The sequence below is a fragment of the Canis lupus genome, chromosome 19 (assembly GCF_048164855.1).
Source record: "Canis lupus baileyi chromosome 19, mCanLup2.hap1, whole genome shotgun sequence".
Classification (NCBI taxonomy): Eukaryota; Metazoa; Chordata; class Mammalia; order Carnivora; family Canidae; genus Canis; species Canis lupus.
The window spans coordinates 4,646,103-4,668,539 of NC_132856.1; the positions used below are offsets into that span (position 1 = coordinate 4,646,103).

Here is a 22,437-nt window from a genome sequence, read left to right on the forward strand (position 1 = left end):
TCCAGGTGAAATTAAAGGAAGAGAGAAAGGAATGCTTGTGTTTATGAAGGCAAACATGCACCATGCTTTTGCACGTGTTGGTTTATCTCACTTAATCCTCATCATGGACACTCTGTGAAGTGGTGTTACTATTTCCGTTTTCTTCACAACATAACAGAGTGGTTAGCAATTTGCTCAAGGTTTTAAAACTGGAATTCTTGGGAATCTTGGGAGTGTAGGTAAAGCCAGGACTCCAACCCATATCTTTGGATCACCAAGTCCACAGCCTTTCCTGCTGAATGCATTTGCTTTTGGAGCCTAAGAAGGACCCGGAGAAAGAGATTCCTTGGATGCTGTGGGGACCAGAGGTAGAATGGAAGCCCAGCTGGTGGCTTGGGAGAATGGGATGTGGAGAACAAAGAGGCTATGTCATTAAAAAATCTTGACTTTTAAAAAATAGTTTTTGTGTTGATTTGAGAAGAATTGACCTTCTTACATTGTGAAGTTTTCCTATCCATGATTATGGTATATCATTTCACCTAATTCAGCTTTGCCTCTATGATTTTAATAGTTATTTTTTTTCTTTCAATAGATGTTGGATTGAATTTTGACTGCTTTTATAAAATATATATTATTTTCCATAATATTTCTAGTTGGCTAGAAATTGATAGTACAAGTGTGGTCTGCAGAGCAACAGCATTAGTATTACTGGGAACTTGTTAAAAATGTGGAATGTCAGGTCCACCCCAGGCTTACTGAGCCATAACCTGAATTTTATTTAATGGCATATTTAACGGTGATTCATATGCACATTGCAATTTAAGAAGAATTGTCTCGAGGAATGCAATGTCATTAAAAAAAAATTTAGTCCAGTGAATACATTCTTAGATCTGATCTCTGATTTTTTTTTTTTTTTTTTTTTTACCTTCATTTATTTTTCTCTTTGGGAATTTTCTAGATGGAGTATATCAAGAGAAACAGCTGTTTCTTTGGGAGCAGTAGCTGGGACGGAGGTGAAGGAATTAACTGAAAGACCATCATTTAGCAGCTTAACAAACATGTTAGAAAAGCAAAAATTTCAAAGTAAGTTAGGATGGGATTTTGGAATTTTGTAATATAACTAGACTTGGAAGAATTATGAAATATTTCAAATTCAGAATACTTTAGAAAGATTCTTTGATATCTGACCCAATGATACTCGAAATTGAAAGAACACTCCATACACTTTCAATTTACCCACTCCATCTCATCTCATCCAGCCATCCCCACCACCCACCCATCCATCCATTTCATCCCATTCACTTACCCACTTCATCCCACCCAACCACACTACATCCCTCCTCACTCCATCAATGTTTCTGTGCTCCTGACTCATGGTGTCATGAACACGGGGAGCATGAAAATCTCTAATGTTGGCTGTAGACTTTCAAATAAATAACTACTGTCTTATTTGACAGATACTAATGTTGGGGGAGCACTAAAGAGTCAGGTTTATGGAAAGAATCTTGGAAGATAAGTTGCTTTCTTTAAAAAAAGTTTATTTATTCATGAGGGACACAGAGAGAGGCAAAGACACAGGCAGAGGGAGAAGCAGGCTCCCCGTTGGGAGCCTGATGTGGGACTCAGGATCCCAGGATCATGACCTGACCAAAGGCAGACACTCAACCACTGAGTCACCCAGGTGCCCCAAGTTATTTGCTTCTTATGGTGGAATGAGGGAAATGGCATCCCAGTTTGCGGGAGTCACTCACGCAGAAGCTTACAGTCATAGCAACAGACCGAGGGGCAATGGTCCTCATAAACCACTACATTGATGTCTTCATTCTTGACCTTGTTCTCCTCACCAGTTTTTTAGCAAGCAATTAGGTTTCCAGTATGAGGTGGAATATTCTAGAGCTGGTGCACTTGCTGCCTCCTGGGATGGCCCACTTCCTGTTTGTACAGCTGTAACTGCTACAAATAATTTCCTTAACTCTCTATCAATTAATCTGCTTTTCCTGGTTCGAGTTGAACATTGTGAAACTGCAGAGAGAAGTGACTGCTTGAGGCGGGCTCTCTGCCGGGCATCGCAAACACAGTTGCTCACATTCCTATTCTTAAGGCCCTAAAAGACTAGTTCATACTTTCATATCTGCACACCTTCAACCCTTTCTGAGTTTTCTCTTTTCCAGATTAAACAGCCTTGCTTTTCAAAAAAGTTCCATAAGCATTTTAATGAGCTATTCAAACCATCCTTTTTATTTTGAAAAAAATAGAATACACAGAAAATACAACAATGTATTACAATTTAGGTGTTAATATTTTGCCATATTTTCTTAATTTCTTTCTTGCTCTTTTCTTTTTTTTCCTTGCTCTTTCCTCATCTTTTCTCCTTACCCTTCCCTCCCCTCCCCTCCCTCCACCTCCCTCCTCCCTCCCTCTCTTCCTTCCTTCCTTTCTTCCTTCCTTCTTTTTGAGAAAGAAAAGTTTACAGATACAGTTTGTTTCCTTTGTACCCTGTGCTTTTAAGGAGCATACCCTAGGGTGCCTGAGTGGCTCAGTTGGTTAAACATCTGCCTTTGGCTCAGGGCCTGATCCCAAGGTCCTATGATCTAGCCTGTGTAGGGCTCCCTGCTCAGTGAGGGGTCTTCCTTTCCCTCTGCCCTTCCCTCTACTTATGCTCTCCTTCTCTTTCTATTAAATAGTCTTTTTTTAAAAAGCATATCCTTTTTTTTTTTTTTAAGGATTTTATTTATTTATTCATGAGAGACACAGAGAGACAGAGAGGCAGAGAGATAAGCAGAGGGAGAATCAGGCTCCATGCAGGAGCCCGTGGCGGGTCGCAGGACGATCCCAGGACTCCGGGGTCACGCCCTGGGCGAAGGCGGCACCAAACCACCCACCCGGGCCAGCCCCTGAAGCCCCGAGGGATCCTTTTTAAAGCATATCCTATCCTGCATAGAAATTGGTGTGACCCTTCGCTGCCACCCTTTTCTTTCTGACACATGCATACAACATTGTATTGATTTTTGTTTTTATGAGTTACAGAGATGATTTCATACTGTACGTACCTTCCTGCAACTTACTCTTTGCTTTAAGTTTGATTTTTGAGATTTATTTGTGTTCATATATGTAAGACCAGCTCCTTCTTTGTAACTTCTGTAGATGCCCCATTAGATGGATGTGCCATCCATCACCCGTGGACTCTCCACTGAGGGACATTTGGGTTGTCTCCAATTTCCCACTGTCACCAACATTGTGATAGTGAGCGTCCTTGTGCAGGTCTCTATTTGCATGTTCCAGAGAGTCTAGGGCATTTCTCCAGTGGGATCACGGCCTGGGAAATGCACCTTGACCCTTCAGGAGATACTGCTGGTTTACTCTCTGGTTGTACCTATTTGCCTTCCTGACAGAAGTCCTGAGAATTCCAGCTTTTTCACGTTATCAGCCATGCTTGGCATGGTCAGGGGCTTACTTCCTGATTCCTCGTGGGGTTGATAGCATCTCATACACTTATTTGGTCACAATCCTATGTGATTTGCCTGTCCTGTTTCTTTGCTTATTTTTCTGTTGGGTTTTACACTTTTTAAAAAAGATTGTTATTTATTTATTTATTTATTTATTTATTTATTTATTTATTTATTTATTTATACAGAGCAAGTGCACAAGTGGGGTAGGGGAGGAGGAGTAGAGGGAGAGGGAGAAGCAGAGGCCCTGCTGCGTAGGGAGCCCGACTGAGCTCAATCCCAGGACCCCAAGATCATGACGTGAGCTGCAGGCAGACGCTTAATGGACTGAGCAACCCAGGGGCCCCTGGGTTTACATTTTTTCTCGCTGATCCATAAGCTTTATTTTTTACATCTTCTGGATAATTGCGCATTGCCACTTAGATGCCTGTAAACATCATAGGCCTGGGTAACTTACCCTTTTACTTATGTACGCTGTCTTGTTTTTCACACCAGTCATTATTCCTATTTTGTCATTTTGATAGAGTTTAAGAAATCCTTCCTCATCCGGACATCAGTAGAGCTGATGTATTCTTCTAATGATTTTGAAGTTTTTTTGTTTTCCACCGTTAGTCTGCCATTCATTTTGCATATGGCATGAGGTGCCAAGTAATTTCCTTTGCCTCCAAATGGATAGCAGTACAATTAACGGACTAGTCCATCCTTCCCTCTGATCTGAAACACCACCTCTGGCATTTACTGAGTCCCCCTTATGCATGCAGTATATTTCTGGGCTTTTGATAGTCTGTTCCATTGGTCTTTATATCATGGAACAACTAGCTCATGGCTTTAATTACCATAGACATATAGATCTTATTGTCTCTCTTTTTTTTTTTTTTTCTGGATCTAAGCTGAGTATTTATGTACCTTTGCTCATTTACTTCTCTCACACCCTAAAAAGTGCTATTGCCTCCATTCTCCAGATAAGGTGATTGAGGCTCAGAATGGGTCAGGGGGGAGATGTGGTTCTGGAACCTTGTGATTCAACTCCAAAGCCTGAACCTCAGCCCTACACTGTGGTTAAGAGCTGACTTGAGGGAGAAATTTGGCATCTGGTGGTGTTGTGATCATCATCCAACCTCGGCCTCCTCTGCCTGTTAACTGACAACCAGTCAGCTGTCCATATTTAGACCTCTTCTGGGTGCTGGGGCAGGGCAGCAGCACAAAGGCACCTTTCTGAATCTCTGCAGCATGTGTGCATTCACATATGGTAGCTTGTATATGAGCTCCTTTGAACGCTTATTTCCTTCCTTTGATTGCACAGTTAAACGGAAGGAGTCTGAGGGGAGAAAGAAGAGCCAGAAGAGAAGGAAAAGATCTCAGGAGGAGGAAGTTGACCTCAAGGTGGAAGGACATTGGAAGCATGGTGCCTTCTCCACTGAGCTGGTGGTGATGCCACTCCTCGCAGGTGGTTACCCCTGGTCCCAACAGGTTTTGGTCATCTTGTCACATATGGCCAGGATGTCCATAAACAGGATGCTTGCATTGACCAAGCTCTGTTCCGCCACCTAGTTTCACGCTCACAGTCACTTCAGCAAAGTGGAGGTAAGCGTCTCCACTGTACAGAGGAGAAAAGGGAGGCACAGAGAGGTCATGTGTATTGCTCAAAATCACACAGCAAGTAAGGGTGAGGCCAGGATTTGAACTCAGGACTGATTCCAAAGAAACCTGTGAGAATAACTGTCCTGATCCTGTTTGCTAAAATAAGATGCCGCTTCTTATAAACACCTTCCTGCAGATTGTTATGCAAACATCGAGTGGAGGAAATGGGGAAAGGAGCCAGTATTTCTGCCATCATGTCATTTACTGCTCACGACAAACTTGGAATCTGACAGCGAACTCATAGGGGTGCTGTTGGGGTGCCTGTCCCTTGCTCTGTGTGGACTCAAGTCCCAGAAGGCAGAGCAACTCACCTGAGGTCACATAGCTCTGGGACAGAACAGGAGTTTCATTCTTTTGCTTTGTAAGATCTATCACAATTTAGAAACTAGATTTTCTATGGTGTGACAAATAATAAGTAGGTTTGCATGTTGTATCTGTACGTTTGGATAATGGAAAGCTCAGAATATGTTTTGGGTAAAATTATGTGACTTCATCTTAAAAATAGTAATATGGGGGGAGACCCTTTTTTTCTTTTCAGAGAAAATAATTGCCTGCCTGCTTCCTTGTAGGTGAGTTTGCTTGGGCCATCAGGGTGGATGTGTGCCCTCTGCTGGCCAACCTGCAGAAATTTAGGCTGCTGTTGAGATGTTAGCAACCCCTGCGGCCACTTGTGATTTTACCCCGTAGAAGTTGTCCCGCAGGTGCTGGGAAAATCACAATTTTCACAAGTTCTTGTGCTGATGTTGATACGTTTTGATAAATACTATTATCTTTTTAGTTTTCACTTTTTTTTCAGATCTTATTTATTCATTTGAGAGAGAGCGCGAGCTAGAGAGAGAGGAAACACTACCAGGGTCAGGGCAGAGGCAGAGGGAGAAGCAGGCTCTGCACTGAGCGGGGAGCCTGATGCTGGACTCCATCCTAGGACCCTGAGGTCATGACCTGAGCCCAAGGCAGATGCTCAGCTGGCAGAGCCACCCAGGCATCCCTCTAGTTTTCACTTTTAAATGGATTTTTGAAAATCAGTTTTTACCTAAAGTTGGGCCTTCGAGGCTGTCTTAGCTTTTCACTGGCACAGGGGTCTTTTCTGGAGAAGTGAATTTTCAGAGGCTCTTGCCCACTCTCAGGCTGTGCTCCAGGAGGACTCAGCGTCTGCAACAGTGGTTGCATGCTCCTGCTGGGAGCAGACATCTCCGGGGAATGCTTTGTGGGCTGAATCGCCAAGAGAAACCCCTGCCTTGGGATCCCTGGGTGGCGCAGCAGTTTGGCGCCTGTCTTTGGCCCAGGGCGCGATCCTGGAGACCCGGGATCGAATCCCACGTCGGGCTCCCGGTGCATGGAGCCTGCTTCTCCCTCTGCCTGTGTCTCTGCCTCTCTCTCTCTCTCTCTCTGTGTGACTATCATAAATAAATAAAAATTAAAAAAAAAAAAAAAAAAGAAACCCCTGCCTTTGGGTGGATGAGCTTCAGATGACCTGCTAACTTTGCATTAGGGTGACTTTGCTTCTTAATTTTGTTGTGAGAGGAAGGAGCAGTTCAGATGGTCTCAACCAGTTTGGTATGACCATTTCCAGCAGGGTGAAGCCAAGAGTTGTCTGGGTCTCCCTTCTCTCCAACTTGTGCCGTTCTGGCCCTGACAGTTATTCCTAGAGCACCAGTGACAAACAGACTTTGAACAAGTTGCCCACTTTCTCTGAGTCCTTCAACTCGAGTTCTCATCTGTAGAAGAGGGGTGAGAATTTCCACCCTAGAGGGCTGCAGGAAGGGTCACAGGAGATGGTGTGTATGAACTGCTTAGCAGGGACTCTTGCACACAGCAGGACTCAGAGAGGTCACTGGTGTGGAGGTGGTAGCTGCCTCTGTCAGAACATTTGGGTGGGCTGGATACAGGGCGCTGGGCCTCCAGCAAGGAAGATAGAAAGATAAACCTCCTCCCTTGTACTGATATCATGGTTTATGGTCAAAAGCAAAGAAGGACCTTGGCTTGGCAGGCTAACTGTATATTTGTTTTTGCCATAAAATAATAGCGTAAGATTATTCCAAAACCAGCATGATCATTTTTGGTAATCATCTTCAATTTCAAATTAGGCCCTTGGCGTTGTATCCCTTAGTGGTGTGTACTGATTGGCCAGGAACCCATTAAGATTCCAGAAAGATTCTGTGTTTGGAATGAACTCTTGTTTTTACTGCTTAGTGGAGAGGCCAGGTATAGGTGGGCAGGGCTGGTTTGGACACGGATTCCATGGCTTATTGGCCAGGAGACCTTGGACAATTTCTTAACATCTCTGGATCTCAGCTTCCCTAAGTTTCTGAATGGTGATTTTTTTTTTTTTAAAGATTTTCTTTATATGGGACACCTGAGTGGATCAGTCAGTTGGGTGTCTATCTTCGGCTCAGATGTGATCCCAGGGTCCTGAGATCAATTCTCCCATCAGGCTCCTTGCTTGGCAGGGAGCCTGCTTCTCTCTCTGCCTGCCATTCCCTCTGCTTGTACTCTTGCGTTCTCTCTCTCAGACAAATAGATGAATAAAATCTTAGGAAAAATAATATTTATTTATTTGAGAGAGAGTGAGAGAGAGCAAGCCCAAGCAGGGGGAGCGGCAGAGGGAGAGGGAGAAGCAGACTCCCCACTGAGCAGGGAGCCTGACATGGGGGAGGGGTTCGGTCTCAGGACCCCGGGATCATGACCTGAGCCAAAGGCAGGTGCTTAACCCACTGAGCCACCCAGGTGACCCCTGAATGATGATTGAGTGCATGTTTGCCCTTGAAATTTCTTCTAAACTGGGCAGCCTTTCCCATGAAAATATTTACAACATTCTAGAATACAAATCATGGTTGGTTATGGCCTTAATGAGTTAGCTTTGTTGGAGAGAAAGACATGGGAGCACTGAGGGCTGTCCCCAGGAGCTGCACATGGCCCCATGCTCACGGCCTGTGCACATAGCTGCACACCACTGGCCCATGACTTGTTTTGGAAGGGACTCTTCATTCTGAGCGTGAGTGACTGGGCTTTTGTGTGCTTTAGAAATATGTTCACAAGCATCGTGAAGGGAATAGAACTGGTCTTTTTGAACATGCACTATGTGCTGGATGGTGTTCCCAGCACCTTTGCAAACATCAACCCTCTTAATCCTCTTCACCCTTAGAATGGCAGGATCTCTGCCCATTTTGCACATGAGGAAATTAAGCCTCAGAGAGCTTCTAAGAGGTTCAGGATGTGAGCCCAGGCCTCTCTGCTTGAACAGCTGGAGGGTTTTACCTACCCCCATCCTGTCCCACATCAATAGGTCTCTACCTGGTAAAATGCATGGACCCCTTTCATGAGAAAAATATTCTCACAGCTACCTGTGTGCCATGCAGTGGCTCCATTTACCCACCCCTTTCCCTAGTTGTGCTATATAGCAAAACTGTCATAGCAGGAGGTGACCGTGCTTGATTTGGCTCCAATGTCCCAGTTCCATTCTACATCAGTACCTATGCTTTTCTCATTGGACCACACCAGTTAAAGTAGCACCACTGGCCACCGTAGCAGAGACACTGGCATTATGTGTTTTTGAATGTGTTCTGTTCTAAAATAATTGCCTAGAGCAGCACTCTCCAATAGAGCTTTCTGCGGTGATGGGACTGTTCTAGCTCTGTGCTGTCTGGTCCAGTAGCTCATAGCTACAAATGGCTACTGAGCATTTGAAATATGACTCATGTGATAAAGGAACTGCATTTTGAGTTGTACTTCATTTTAATTTATTAATTTATTTTTTAAAAATTTATTTATGATAGTCACAGAGAGAGAGAGAGAGAGAGAGAGAGAGAGGCAGAGACATAGGCAGAGGGAGAAGCAGGCTCCATGCACTGGGAGCCCTACGTGGGATTCGATCCCGGGTCTCCAGGATCGCGCCCTGGGCCAAAGGCAGGCGCCAAACTGCTGCGCCACCCAAGGATCCCCTTAAAATTAAGTAGCCACACATGGCCAGTAGTTACTGTACTAGAATGGTGGTTCTAAACTGCCTGGGGAGCTTTTAAAAAACCCTTGTGTGGAGGCTATGTGCCAGACTAAGTAAATCAGACTGCTTGAGGGTACCATCCAAGCATCGGTGTTCAGGAAATGCTTATATTACAAGATGATCATCAAAATTAAATCACAACAATTGAATTCTCTTAGGTAACTTAACAGGACCTCAGTTTGAGAAACTGGCATATATATAATGTTGCCAGTAGGTGTTTGCAATTCTATTAATTTTTTTTTTTTTTTTTTACGTTTTCTTCTTTTGGTTATAATTTATCGTTGGCTCTTCGCAGGTTGTCTGATCCCTCTGTGCTTGTCTTGGGGCTGTCATGAGTAACAGTCTAATGCTGTGTGTGTTTTCCTCCCCACCCCCCAGGATGGCAAACTGTTGTGAGTCGTGGCAGAGGGAAGTCTGCCAGCATTTTAGATTGTTTTCTGACTTTAAAAACAGAAGTTCCTATCATGACCGAGGAGCAAAAGCAGGACTTAAACCCCCTGACCATAAAGATCAAGTGTGTTTCCTGTCTTCCATCACAACCTGTTCCCCACCATGAACTAGAGGTAAGAATGAGCCAGAAGAACTGACTTGAGAGCTCTTTTCCCCATCCAGTTGCCCATTACATGTCATCTCTAATTCCCTCCAATGGCCTTATGTGAGATGTATCGTCATCTCCATTTCACCATGTAGGATCTCACAGTGAGACATGACAGATTAGGTTCCTAGGTTTAGGAGCTACGAATTCTTTTTTTTTTAAGATTTTATTTATTTATTCATGAGAGACACACAGAGAGAGGCAGAGACATTGGCAGAGGGAGAAGCAGGCTCCCCGCTGAGCAGGGAGCCCCAGGTGGGGCTTTTTTTTTTTTTTTTTTTATTTATGATAGTCACAGAGAGAGAGAGAGAGGCAGAGACACAGGCAGAGGGAGAAGCAGGCTCCATGCACCGGGAGCCCGATCCCGGGTCTCCAGGATTGCGCCCTGGGCCAAAGGCAGGCGCCAAACCGCTGCGCCACCCAGGGATCCCCCAGGTGGGGCTTAAACCCAGGACCCTGAGATCATGCCCTGAACCAAAAGCAGATGCTCAACCACTGAGCCACCCAGGTGCCCAGGAGCTACTAATTCTTGATGCCTCCTCACTACACTGAAGGTGTCCTTCAAATGTAGGTAGTAATCCTCTCTTCAGAAGGAGCCCCCAGGCTTCATGAACACAGCAACAGTGCTCACATAGGAGCTCACTATTTTGAACCAACCGGGTTCAGCACTGATGTTTATCCTGGGAGTTTCCTTTTTCCTCTTCTGGTGGGATCCTTGTCTCCTGGATTCTGTGCTCCTCGTGCTTGGTTTGCTATCTGGTTTTGCTGGACCACATCTTCCTGTGGCTTCCTGAGAAACAGTTAAGCTGAGCCACCCAGGGATCCCCCATGTAACTGTCACTGTACTCAAGACACAGAACTCAGGCAGCCTGGGTAGCTCAGTTGTTTGGCGCCGCCTTCAGCCCAGGGTGTGATCCTGGAGACCCAAGGATCGAGTCCCACGTCAGGTTCCCTGCATGGAGCCTACTTCTCCCTCTGCCTGTGTCTCTGCCTCTCTCTTTCTCTCTACATCTCTCATGAATAAATAATTAAAATCTAAAAAAAAAAAAAAAGACACAGAACTCTTCCATCACCATAAAGATCTCTCATCCTACCCCTTTGTTGTCACAACTACTTCCAAACCTAGCACCATCCTTAACCACTGTGTTTTCCATCTCCATAATTTTGTCAGTTTGAGAATGTTATTGTTGTGGGTTGAACTGTGTTCCCTCAAAAAGGCATATTGAACACTTAACTGCCAGTAACTCAGAATGTGACTTTATTTAGAAATTAAGTTTTTACAGAGGTAATCAAGTTAAAATGTGGTCATCAGGATGGGCCCTAAACCAATATGACTGATGTCCTTATGAAAAAGGGAAATTCAGATGTAGAGACGTAGACAGAATGAAGACTATATGAAAAGATGTAGAGAGAATGCCATGTAATGAAGAATTATGCTGTCTTAAGGCAGGAAATGTCTGGGCCTACCAGAAGCTGGAAGAGGCAAGGAAGGATCTTTCCTTAGCACCCTCAGAGGAAACATGGCTTTGCTGACACCATGATTTTGCACTTTTAGCATTCAGAACAATGAATTTCTGTTGTGCTAAGCTGCTCAGTTTCTGGTAATTTACTATGGCAGTCCCAGAAAATGGACAGTTATATAAATGGAAACACCCAGCATGTGACCTTGTGAGATTGGCTCCACTGCTCCATTCAGCATAATGCTCTTGCATTTAGCTGAGTCATTTTTATTCACTTTAAAAAAAAAAAAAGATTTATTTATTTATTTATTCAGAGAGAGAGAGAGAGGCAGAGACACAGGCAGAGGGAGAAGCAGATTCCATGCAGGGAGCCTGACGTGGGACTCGATCCTGGGTCTCCAGGATCACACCCCGGGCTGCAGGTGGCACTAAACCGCTGCACCACTGGGGCTGCCCATTTTAATTCACTTTCAATTGTTTTTTTAGGCCATTTACTTTTAATGTAATTATTGATATTTTATAGCTTAAGTCTGTCATTTTAAAAGAAAACAAAGAGAACATGAGCAGGGGGAGGGGCAGAGAGAGAGGGAAAAGCAGACTCCCCACTGAGCAGGGAGCCTGACTTGGGACTTGATCCCAGGACCTCAGGATTATGACCTGAGCTGAAGGCAGACACTTAATTGACTGAGCCACCCAGGCACCCAAGTCTGCCATCTTAATATTCATTTTCTGTTTTCTCTGTTTTGTTGTTGTTGTTGTTTCTTTGGGGTTTTTTTTCTTGCCTTCCTCTGGGTTGTTTGAAAACTTTTTAGAATTCTATTTTGATTTATCTACAGTATTTCTGAATGTATCTCTTTGTACAGGTTTTAAGTGGTTGCTCCAGAAATTACATTATGCATACATAACTTATCACAGTCTACAGGTGTCAACATCTTTCCAGTCAGAGTGAAGTTTAGAAACCTTACCTTCCTTCAAATCTGTTTACCTTTCAAATCTCACTTATAATTGTCTTAAATATTTCCTCTACATAGACTGAGACTCACACCAGATGATGTTATACTTTTTGCTTCAACTGTCAAATGCAATTTAGAAAACTCAAGATGAAAAAGAAAGTGTATTGTATTTACCTATAGATTTGCTCTTTCTAATGTTCTTTTTTTCTTTTCTGATGTTCCAAGATTTCTTTTTCTTTTAAAATTATTTGTTTCAAGAACTTCCTTTAGTCACTCTTTAGGGTAGATGTGCTGACAACAAATTCTCTTAGTTTTTCTTTGTCTAAGGTTGTCTTCATTTCTCCTCTATTCCTGAAGGCTAGCTTCATTTGATTTAGAATTTGGGGTTCACATTTCTTTTTCTTCAGCATTTGAAAAAAGTCATGCCACTTCCTTTTGACCTTTATGGTTTTTTGATGAGAAATAAACTGTCATTTGAATTGTTCTTTCCCAATAGAAGTTTGTTTTGTCTCTGGTTTTCAGAAGTTTGGCTCTATATCTCTGGGTTTATCCTGTTGGGTTCACTCAGTTTTCTGAAACTTAAGGCTATGTCTTTTTGTCAATTTTGGGAGATTTCAGCCATTATTTATTTATATTTATATTTACATTTATTTGTTTGTTTGTTTATTTATTTATTTATTTATGATAGACATGGAGAGAGAGGCAGAGACACAGGCAGAGGGAGAAGCAGGCTCCATGCCGGGAGCCCAACGCCGGACTCGACCCTGGGACTCCAGGATTGCACCCCGGGCCAAGGCAGACGCCAAACCGCTGAGCCACCCAGGGATCCCCTATTTTTTTTTAAAAAAAGATTTTCTTTATTTGAGAGAGAGAGCACATGTATGTGCAAGTGGGGAGGGAGGGGCAGAGGGAGAGAGAGAGAGAGGGAGAAAAGCAGACTCTGTGCTGAGTACAGAGCCCCATGTGGGACTTGATCCCAGGACCCTGAGATCATGACCTGAGTGGAACTCAAGAGTCTGATGCTTAACCAACTGAGCCACTCAGATGCCCCAGCTATTATTTCTTTAAATACCTTTTAGCATTTTCCTTTTTCTTCTCTGCTCCTGGGACTCCAATGTCATGAATGTTAGTTCATTTTTTATAGTCCCACAGGTCCCTAAAGTTCTGTTCATTTGTTTTTACTCTATGTTCTTCAGATTGGTTACCTTATATTGTTTTATCTTCTGTTAATGAACCCATCCACTGAGTTTTAAAATTTCAGTCACTGTATTTTTCAATTCTAAAATTTCCATTTGGTTCTTCTTTATATCTTCTGTTTCTTTGATGAAACTTAAAAATTTTTTCATTTGATTCAATCATGTTCACAGTTGCTTTAAAATTCTTGTCAGATAATTCCAAGATATGTCACTTTGGTGTTAGCATCTGTTGATTGTCATTTCTCACTTTAGATGGGATTTCCCAGGTTCTTGGTATGATAAGTGATTTTTGAATTATGTATTGGACATATTAGATATTAAGTTATGAGCCTCTGGATCCTATTTAAATCTTCCATTTTAAATCTGCCAGTGGAAGAAGGGGAACACTGTCTTATTCCCATTAGGCAGAGGTGGCCATCTGGGTTCCCCACTCAGCAGCCATGCCCTGGGGACATATACCATACTGGTTTGATTACTGCAGCTTTGTAATAGAACTTGAAGTCTGGAGTTTGATGCCTCCACCTTTGCTTTTCTTTTTCAGGACTGCTTTGGCTACTTGGGGTCTTTTGTGATTCCATACAAATTTTAGGATTGTTCTAGTTATGTGAAAAATGCTCTTGGTATCTTGATAGACATTGCATTAAGTGTATGGATTGCTTTGGATAGTATAAACATTTTAACAGTATTTGTTCTTCCAATCCATGAGCACGGAATGCCTTGCCATGTATTTGAGTCATCTTGGATTTCTTTCATCAATGTTTTTATAGTTTTAGGAATACAAGTCTTTCATCTCTTTGGTTAAGTTTGTTCTTAGATATTTTATTGTTTTTGGTGTAATTGTGAATGGAATTGTTTTCTTAATTTTACATTCTGTTGCTTCATTATTAGTGTATAGAAATGCAATGGATTTCTTTACATTAATTTTGTATCCTACAACTTTACTAAATTCATTTATTCTGGCAGTTTTTTTGGTGGGGTCTTTCAGGTTTTCTATATATAGTATCATGTCACCTGTAAATAGTGTAAGTTTTACTTCTTCCTTACTTTACTTCTTCCTTACTTTCTTGGGTGCTTTTTATTTCTTTTTTGTTGTCTGTTTGCTGTGGCTAGTACTTCCAGTACCATGTTGAATAAAAGTGGTGAAAGTGGACATACTTGTCTTGTTCCTGACCTTAGGGGAAAGACTCTTAGTTTTTCACCTGAGAATGATATTAGTTGTGGGTTTTTCATATAAGGCCTTTGTTATGTTGAGGTACATCTCATGTAAACCTACTTTGTGGAGGGTTTTTATCATGAATAAATGTACTTTATTAAATGATTTTTCTGTATCTATTGAAATGATCGTATGATTCTTATCATTTCTCTTATTGATGTGATGCATCATGTTGATGATTTACAAATATTGAACCATCCTTGTAACCAGGAATAAATTCTACTTAATTGTGGTGAATGATTTTTTTTGTGTGTGAATGATTTTTTTTAAATGTATTGTTGGATTTGATTTGCTATTATTTTGTTGAGGGTTTTTGCATTCTATATTCATCAGAGATATTGGCCTATAGTTCTTTTTTTCTGCAGTATCTTTATTTGGTTTTGGTATCAGGATAATGTCCTGATAGAACTAATTTGGAAGTTTTCCTTTCTTTTCTATTTTTTGAAATAGTTTGAGAAGAATAGATATTAATTCTGCTTTAAGGGGATCCCTGGGTGGCGCAGCGGTTTAATGCCTGCCTTTGGCCCAGGGCGCGATCCTGGGGACCTGGGATCGAATCCCACGTCGGGCTCCCGGTGCATGGAGCCTGCTTCTCCCTCTGCCTATGTCTCTGCCTCTCTCTCTCTCTCTCTCTGTGACTATCATAAAAAAAAATTTAAAAAAATTCTGCTTTCAATGTCTGGTAGAATTACACTTGAAGCAAATGGTCCTGGACTTTTTGTTTGTTAGGAGTTTTGTGATTACTGACTTATAATTTCTTTGCTGGTAATTGGTCTGTTCAAATTTTCTATTTCTTCCTGATTCAGTTTTGGTAGGTTATATGTTTCTAGGAATTTATCTATTTCTTCTAGGTTGTCCAATTTGTTGGCATATAGTTTTCATAATATTCCCATAATTGTTTATACTTCTGTGGTGTTGGTTGTTATCTCCCCTCTTTTATGTGTGACTTCATTTATTTGGGTTCTCTCTCTCTCTCTCTCTTTGTTGTTGATAAGTCTGGCTAGGGGTTTATCAATTTTATTGATTATTTTTGAAGAATCAGTTCCTGGTTTCGTCAATCTGTTCTATTGTTTTTTTAGTTTCTATGTCATTTTTTCTCTGCTTTAATCTTTATTATACCTTTCTTTCTGCTGGCTTTAGGTTTTGTTCTTTTTCTAGCTCCTTTAGTTGTAAAGTTAGGTTGTTTATTGAGATTTTTCTCACTTCTTGAGGTTGGTCTGTATTTTAGGGAGGATTTTAGGCCACATGCTCTAAACATCCTCCCAAAAATCACTTTTGCTGTGTCACAAAGGCTTTGAACTTTGCATTTTTGTTTTCATTTGTTTCCATGTATTTTTAATTTCTTCTTTTATTTCCCAGTTGACCCATTCATGTTTAGTAGCATGTTATTTCACCTCCAAGTGTTTGTGGTCTTTCTGTTTTTGTTTTTTGTTTTTTCTTGTGATTGACTTCCAGTTTCATAGTATTGTGGTGAGAAAAGATGCATGGTATGACTTCCATGTTCTTGAATTTGTTGAGGCTTGTTTTGTGGCCTAATGTGTGATCTATTCTGGAGAATGTTTCATGTGCACTTGAAAAGAATGTGTATTCTGCTGTTTTAGGATGGAATGTTCTTTTTTTTAAGGTTTTATTTACCCATGAGAGAGAGAGAGAGAGCAAGCACTAGTGGGAACTGAGTGATGGAGGGAGAGGGAGAAGCAGGCTCCCTGTTGAGCAGAGAGGCTGACATGGGGCTCAAGTCCAGAATCCTAAGATCATGTCCTGAGCCAAAGATAGATGCTTAGCTGACTAAGCCACCCAGGTACCCCTAGGATGGAATGTTCTAAATGTATCTGTTAGATCTAGCTCTTCTAGTATATCATTCAAAGCTGTTGTTTCCTTGTTGATTTTGTTTAGATTATCTGTGCATTGATGTTTGTGGGGGTATTAAAGTCCCTCACTTTTAATGCATTATTATCAATTAGTTTCTTTATGTTTGTTATTAGCTAGTTTTTGTGTTTGGCTGTTCTTATATTAGGTGCATAAATATTTACAATTGTTAGGTCTTCTTGTTGGATTGTTCCCCCTTATGATCATGTATAGTGCCCTTCTTTGCTACTTCAGCTTTTTTTGACATCCATTTGCATGATAGATATTTCTCCACCCCCTTACTTACTTAAAATTCCAGGCTTTAGGTCCCACTGGTTGTAAGAGCTCATGAAATTTGGCCTCTCTTGCTTTTAGTGCCAAATGTTATGGGGATTTGTCTTCCCCTTGTGGGTTCCCTAGTGTGCAAGTCTGTTTTTTTGCTTTTCTCTCCACCACTGGCTCCATCCCCACCACAGATGGCCACAGTCCATCTTGTTCCCCAACCATGTCTTTCCCCTTCCTGCCTTCTTTGATGTGGCTTCTTCTCTGCCTTTAGTTGTAGAGATTCTTCTACTGTCTTCAGATTGTTTTCCTGGGTTGACTCACTGAAGTGAGTATTATCTAGTTGTATACATGGGAAGAGACGTGTGCTTAGAGTCTTTAGCGGGGGAGAGGGAATCTTTTTTAAAAAAAGATTTTATTTATTTATTAATGAGAGACAGAGAGAGAGAGAAAGAGAGAGAGGCAGAGACACAGGCAGAGGGAAAAGCAGGCTCCATGCAGGGAGCCCGACGTGAGACTCGATCCGGGGTCTCCAGGATCACGCCCTGGACTGAAGGTGGTGCCAAACTGCTAAGCCACTGGGGCTGCCCTGGGAGAGGGAATCTTAAGCAGACTTCTTGCTGAGAACAGAGCTTGACATGGGGTTTGACCTACAACCCTGAGATAATGACCTGAGCTGAAACCAAGAGTTGGTTAACTGACTGTGCCACCCGGGTACCTCTCAGATTGCATACTTTCTGTTGACCTGTAGTCAAGTTCACTTATTCATTCTTCTGCCATCTGCATTTTGTTCTTTGGGCCATCCAGCCAATTTTTAATTTCATTTATTATATTTTTCAGTTCTAAATTTCCCTTTGGTTCTTCATTATAGTTTCCATTTTCTGAGACTGGCTACCCCCCATTTGTTTCAAGAATGTTTGCAGTTACTTGTTGGAAAATGGTTATAATTGTGGTCTTAAAGTTTTTATCAGATAATTCCAATATTCAAGTTATCTCAGAGCTGGCATCTGTTGGTTGTTTCTCCCCTTGAGCATTGGTCAGTCAGCATTCCTAATTCTGTGTATATCAAGCAATTTTGGATTGATATATCTTAGACATTTTAAATATTATGTTATGAGACCCTGAGTCTTATTTAAATCCTATGGAGAGAGACACCTGGGTGGCTTAGTGGTTGAGTGTCTGCCTTTGGGGTCCTGGGATCAAGTCGCACATCAGGCTCCCCACAGGAAGCCTGTTTCTCCCTATTCCTACATCTCTGCCTCTCTCTCTGAGTCTCTCATGAATAAATAGATACAATCTTTTTAAAAAATCCTATGGAGGGATCCCTGGGTGGCGCAGCGGTTTGGCGCCTGCCTTTGGCCCAGGGCATGATCCTGGAGACCCAAGATCGAATCCCACGTCAGGCTCCCGGTGCATGGAGCCTGCTTCACCCTCTGCCTGTGTCTCTGCCTCTCTCTCTCCTTGTGTGACTATCATAAATAAATAAAAAGTAAAAAAAAATCCTATGGAGAATGTTGGCTTTTTTGTTTTATTAGATAATAACCTTACTTAGGGTCAAGCTGTAATTTCTAGTTTACCTTCTATGGCTGTGGTTTTAAGGCCTGTTCAGTTTTCTAAGATTTTGTAGTGATAGTCAGGTCTTTCCTGCATGTGTGGTACTCAGGGGCCAGTCTGAGACCTGTGTTGTGGTCTCTGTTCAGTTTTTAAAACCCCTGGTATGCTGCTTAAGGCCAGATCCACACACATGCACAGTTCAGGGATAAGCCCAAGTTTACCTATAAGTTTATGGAATCCCTTTCTTGATTTCCTCTCCTTTCTACCCTCTCCAGGTCCTAAAGAGTCCTCTTCCTGGTCTGCTGGCTTGAAAGGTGTACCTTTAGTGTTTCCACTCTGACATGCCCTTTCTGGGACTCAGTCTACCTCTGAGGACAGGTGGTGGGAAGATATGTAGACTAAAAACAATATTGAGGGTTTGCCATATAGTTTTTGTATCATAATTCCTCTGCTCAAGTTATTTCCCTCTTCAGGTTTTTAGGTGCCTGCCCAGCTGCTGCCACTGCCATCAGATTGCAGCTTTGGAACTTGAACTTGCATGGGGGCAGGGCCAGGAGAGAAAAATAGCAGGAGATCCCTTCAAACCACTCTTTCTATCCTATGAGGATCCCTCCTTCCATTCCTTAGAGTAGAAAGAGAGGGCTTCTCTTAGAGCTCTGTCCACACCTGGTGCATGATTCTGGGATTCACGTTTCCTTTTGAGACCAGTTTATGACATATAGGAGGAAAATAAAACCCAGGAAACTCATAGCTACATTGTTTGTACTTTGAGTTTGGTTTCCATTCCCAATTTACACATTACCTTTTACTTTACAGAGGCCTCTGATGGCTGCTCTGGTTGCATTCACTGTTCATCTTTTACTATTTTTTTTCTTTTTTATTATTGTTTTATAGATGTTCTTTTAATATTCTGTATATAAGTCCTCTGTAAGATGTATATGTATTGTACATATTTTATGCCAGTCTAGGGTTTATTTGATAAAATTCATTTTATCAACTTTTGGCTGTTATAATTAGTACTTTTTGTGTTCTGTCAAAGAAATCTTTTCCCATGTTAATGAAGATTCTCTCCTATGTCTTCTTCTAGAAGATGTATAATTTTAGCCTTTATATTTAGGTCTATGATTCATCTAGAATTAATTGCATTTTCCTATCCATGAAAATTGTACATTTCTCTAGATTTTCTCTAATTTCTCTCTGCAATATTTTGTTCTTTTCAGGTACAAGTCTTAACACATCTTTCACTGCATTTCTTTTTAAACATTTTATGTTTTTATGCTGTCAAATGTGATATTTTAAAATTATTCATTGCTAGTAAATAGAAATACAATAGATTTGACCTTGATGATATTTCTTTTTATACACATAACCAAACAAATATATTTTGTTTATGTATCTTGTCATTCTAATATTTTATGCCTTTGTGCAACCACCTTTGCTAGTAGAATCTTTTACCTTTAGATATTTTGTGATTTTTACTATGATTTCACATTTAGTTGAACCTTCTCTGTGGGGATTCTTTGAGGCTTAGGTTGAAAGTGGATGTCTCTAGAAGGTTTATTGATTACTCCTACCAAGTACCTAGGAGCATACCAACCCAGGATTATTTAAAAATAAATTTTCAGTTTCAGTATAAAATAAATAGTACACTTGGAATGTGAATTCAGATCACAGACTTGCATAAGGGTTAACTTTTGATTATAAGATCTTAACATAAGGTTAAAACATGCAAGATAAACTGTTTTCTGTCTCTCCTTTCCATCTCACTCTCCATGCCCTGTTAAGCCCCAGGGCTCTGAGCTCTTCTTCACCTTGTTGTAGCTTTCTGCTTGGATACCTATTAGTATGCCAAAGGTGAGCCCATGCCAACCCTCCAGATGGATGTCTGGGAGATATGGATTACCTTTTCTAAAAACCAGTTATCTCTACCTTTTTTACACCTAACCTTGGGCTTGGAAGTAAAAATACAGATGTGCAAAATGCATGTGGCCTGTCTTTGTGGGACTCAGAGGAAGTATGGCTAATACTTATTAGGCCCCTGTCTTGTTCAGCCACCATTTTGGTGCCTTCATATATGTCACTTAATCCTGGGGATGACCTTGCAGAACAGGCTCTCTCATTGATATTTTTGTGGATGAGGAAACCCAGGCCACAGGAGCTGCGGGTGGTGAATGTGACACTAGGATTTGAGGTCCCTGTGAGAACCTTCCTTTAGAGGGGAGGCAGAGTGACTGCCACTGCAGCCTACTGATCTCCTGTCACCTTATTCTTTCCTAGAGGCTGTGCACCCCTGTGTACTGCAAGTACCAGTTCTTTAAGACTCCAGTTCATAGAACAGAGGGGCAGCCCCATGGCGTCCACATCCATTTCCAGGACATCAATGTCATCTTTCTGGGGGCGATGCAGCCCAGTGATCTGAGAGAATACCTGGAGGGCCCCCCCATGGTGGTGGAAGTGCATGACAGGGACCGCAAATTAGAGGAGTATTCCCGGAAGCCCACCCTGTTTGGGGATGACCCCCTGGACTCATACCTCAACCTCCAGGCCCTCATCTCTCCAGAAGAGACAGAGAGCAACCCCTTTGAATCCCACAATAAGAGATGGGACCCTTACGGGGTTGCTCAGGTCAGTTTTGCCGACCTTCTCCTCGGCCACAAGTACTTGAACTTGGTCGTCCCCATCCACAGCTGTGAGCCCAAGCCCACACGGTGTGGACGGGATGGCAGGAGCAGGAAGGTTGTGGGATTCCGAGTGCCCACAGATGGCTTCCAGCACAAGCCACTGCCCATGGGCAACTACATCGAGGCCAACTCCCTGCTCAAGCTGCGGGTGGACATTGCTGTGCCCCTGCGCGCCAGAGCAGAAGCCCCGGACCCAGAGCTCACACATAGCCAGTTTGGCCGTGTCATTTTCGTGTTTGACTCCAGGAAGATCTCCCTCCTCTCCAGCCTCCTGCGAGACATCACCATGATCAATGCCAAGGCCCTTGATCTGGAGTCCTACCCTGTCAGGACTGTCCAGCAGATCCTGTCAGCCTTTAAGGTGCGGGTGAAGATCCAGGAGAGGCAGGACCTGGATGTGCTCACTGGCTTCCACCTGCTGGACGGGAAGATCCACCTTCTCATTCTGGAGGGTTTGGCTGACCAAGGCTTGAAGCGGCTGTGGGACAGCCATCAGAGCCGGTGGGTGGATGGTTTGTCTGTGTTTCGTGTAAAAGTCATGGTGTCTGGATGCTGAGTCAGTGGGGGGATCTTTTGAAGCCAGGCTCGGGTTTAGAGTCCTCATCTGCCAGAAGGCCCTGTTGACTCAGTTCCTCTTGGGATTTATCACAGAGCGCTTCACATGGCTCCATTATTTGCCTTGATCCCAGGAGGCATTGCTTGCCTTTGGGTGAAGGGAAGACTTTAGGACCCCATGGAAGACAGGGTGGTTCAGGAAGGTGGGTGCTCCCTTCAGACTTCTGAGGGGCCTGCTTGGCTAACAGGGAGAAGAAAGCTCTGTATGGCCTGAAGATGGATACCACAGGGAAATAGATTTCCATGCAGTCTAAGGAAGGCCTGATTATTGTGAGGCTGGAGAAGCTGCCTAGGCTGCAGAAAGTTCCTCTTCCCTGATGGCCTCCAGGAGCACCTGATGGCTGCTCAGCAGGGATCCTGTAGAGGCAAAGTTCAGATTCTGGGCTGGAGCAGGTGGCCCCATATGGTCCTTCCATCCTTTAGTTTTGGTTTTGTGACAGTTCTCTTTTCCTTTCATTATTTGCAGGTATCCTAGTTGGGGTTACAAGAACCTCTTTCCTTTATTTTTTTTAAACCATTTTCAACAGTTTTTTTTTTAATTTTTATTTATTTATGATAGTCACACAGAGAGAGAGAGAGAGAGAGAGAGAGAGAGAGGCAGAGACATAGGCAGAGGGAGAAGCAGGCTCCATGCACCGGGAGCCCTACGTGGTATTCGATCCCGGGTCTCCAGGATCGCGCCCTGGGCCAAAGGCAGGCACCAAACCGCTACGCCACCCAGGGATCCCTCTTTCCTTTATTTTTATTTTTTAGATTTTATTTATTTAAAAAAGAGAGCATGAGTGGTGGTGGTGGGGTGGCAGGGTGGCAGAGGGAGAAGCAGACTTCCCGCTGAGAGGGAGCCCAACATGGGGTCGATTCCAGGACCCTGAGATTGTGACCTGAGCCGAAGTCAGACACTCAGCCAACTGAGCCACCCAGGTGCCCCAGGATGTCCCACTTTTAGTCTGGGAACTCCCCGTCTCTGTCTTCAG

The 22,437-nt window shown here is 42.7% G+C and overlaps 1 protein-coding gene across 20 annotated transcripts in view; it reads left to right on the plus strand.

The window, feature by feature from the left end:
* The window catches only part of CFAP92 (cilia and flagella associated protein 92 (putative)), a 60,594-nt gene that overhangs the window by 8,880 nt on the left and 29,277 nt on the right, over positions 1-22,437 (plus strand). For 12 of the 20 annotated variants that reach the window (XR_012011482.1, XR_012011481.1, XM_072784945.1 and 9 more), the window contains 4 exons: positions 938-1,062; positions 4,729-4,872; positions 9,445-9,629; positions 20,445-21,349. Coding sequence is in view for 18 of the 20 variants with exons in the window: in XM_072784945.1 (XP_072641046.1) it covers positions 938-1,062; positions 4,729-4,872; positions 9,445-9,629; positions 20,445-21,349 (1,359 nt within the window). In the remaining 2 variants the exon portion in view is untranslated. The remainder of the gene's footprint in view (positions 1-937; positions 1,063-4,728; positions 4,873-9,444; positions 9,630-20,444; positions 21,350-22,437) is intronic. The other 8 variants (XM_072784950.1, XM_072784949.1, XM_072784948.1 and 5 more) reach the window with 4 other exon arrangements.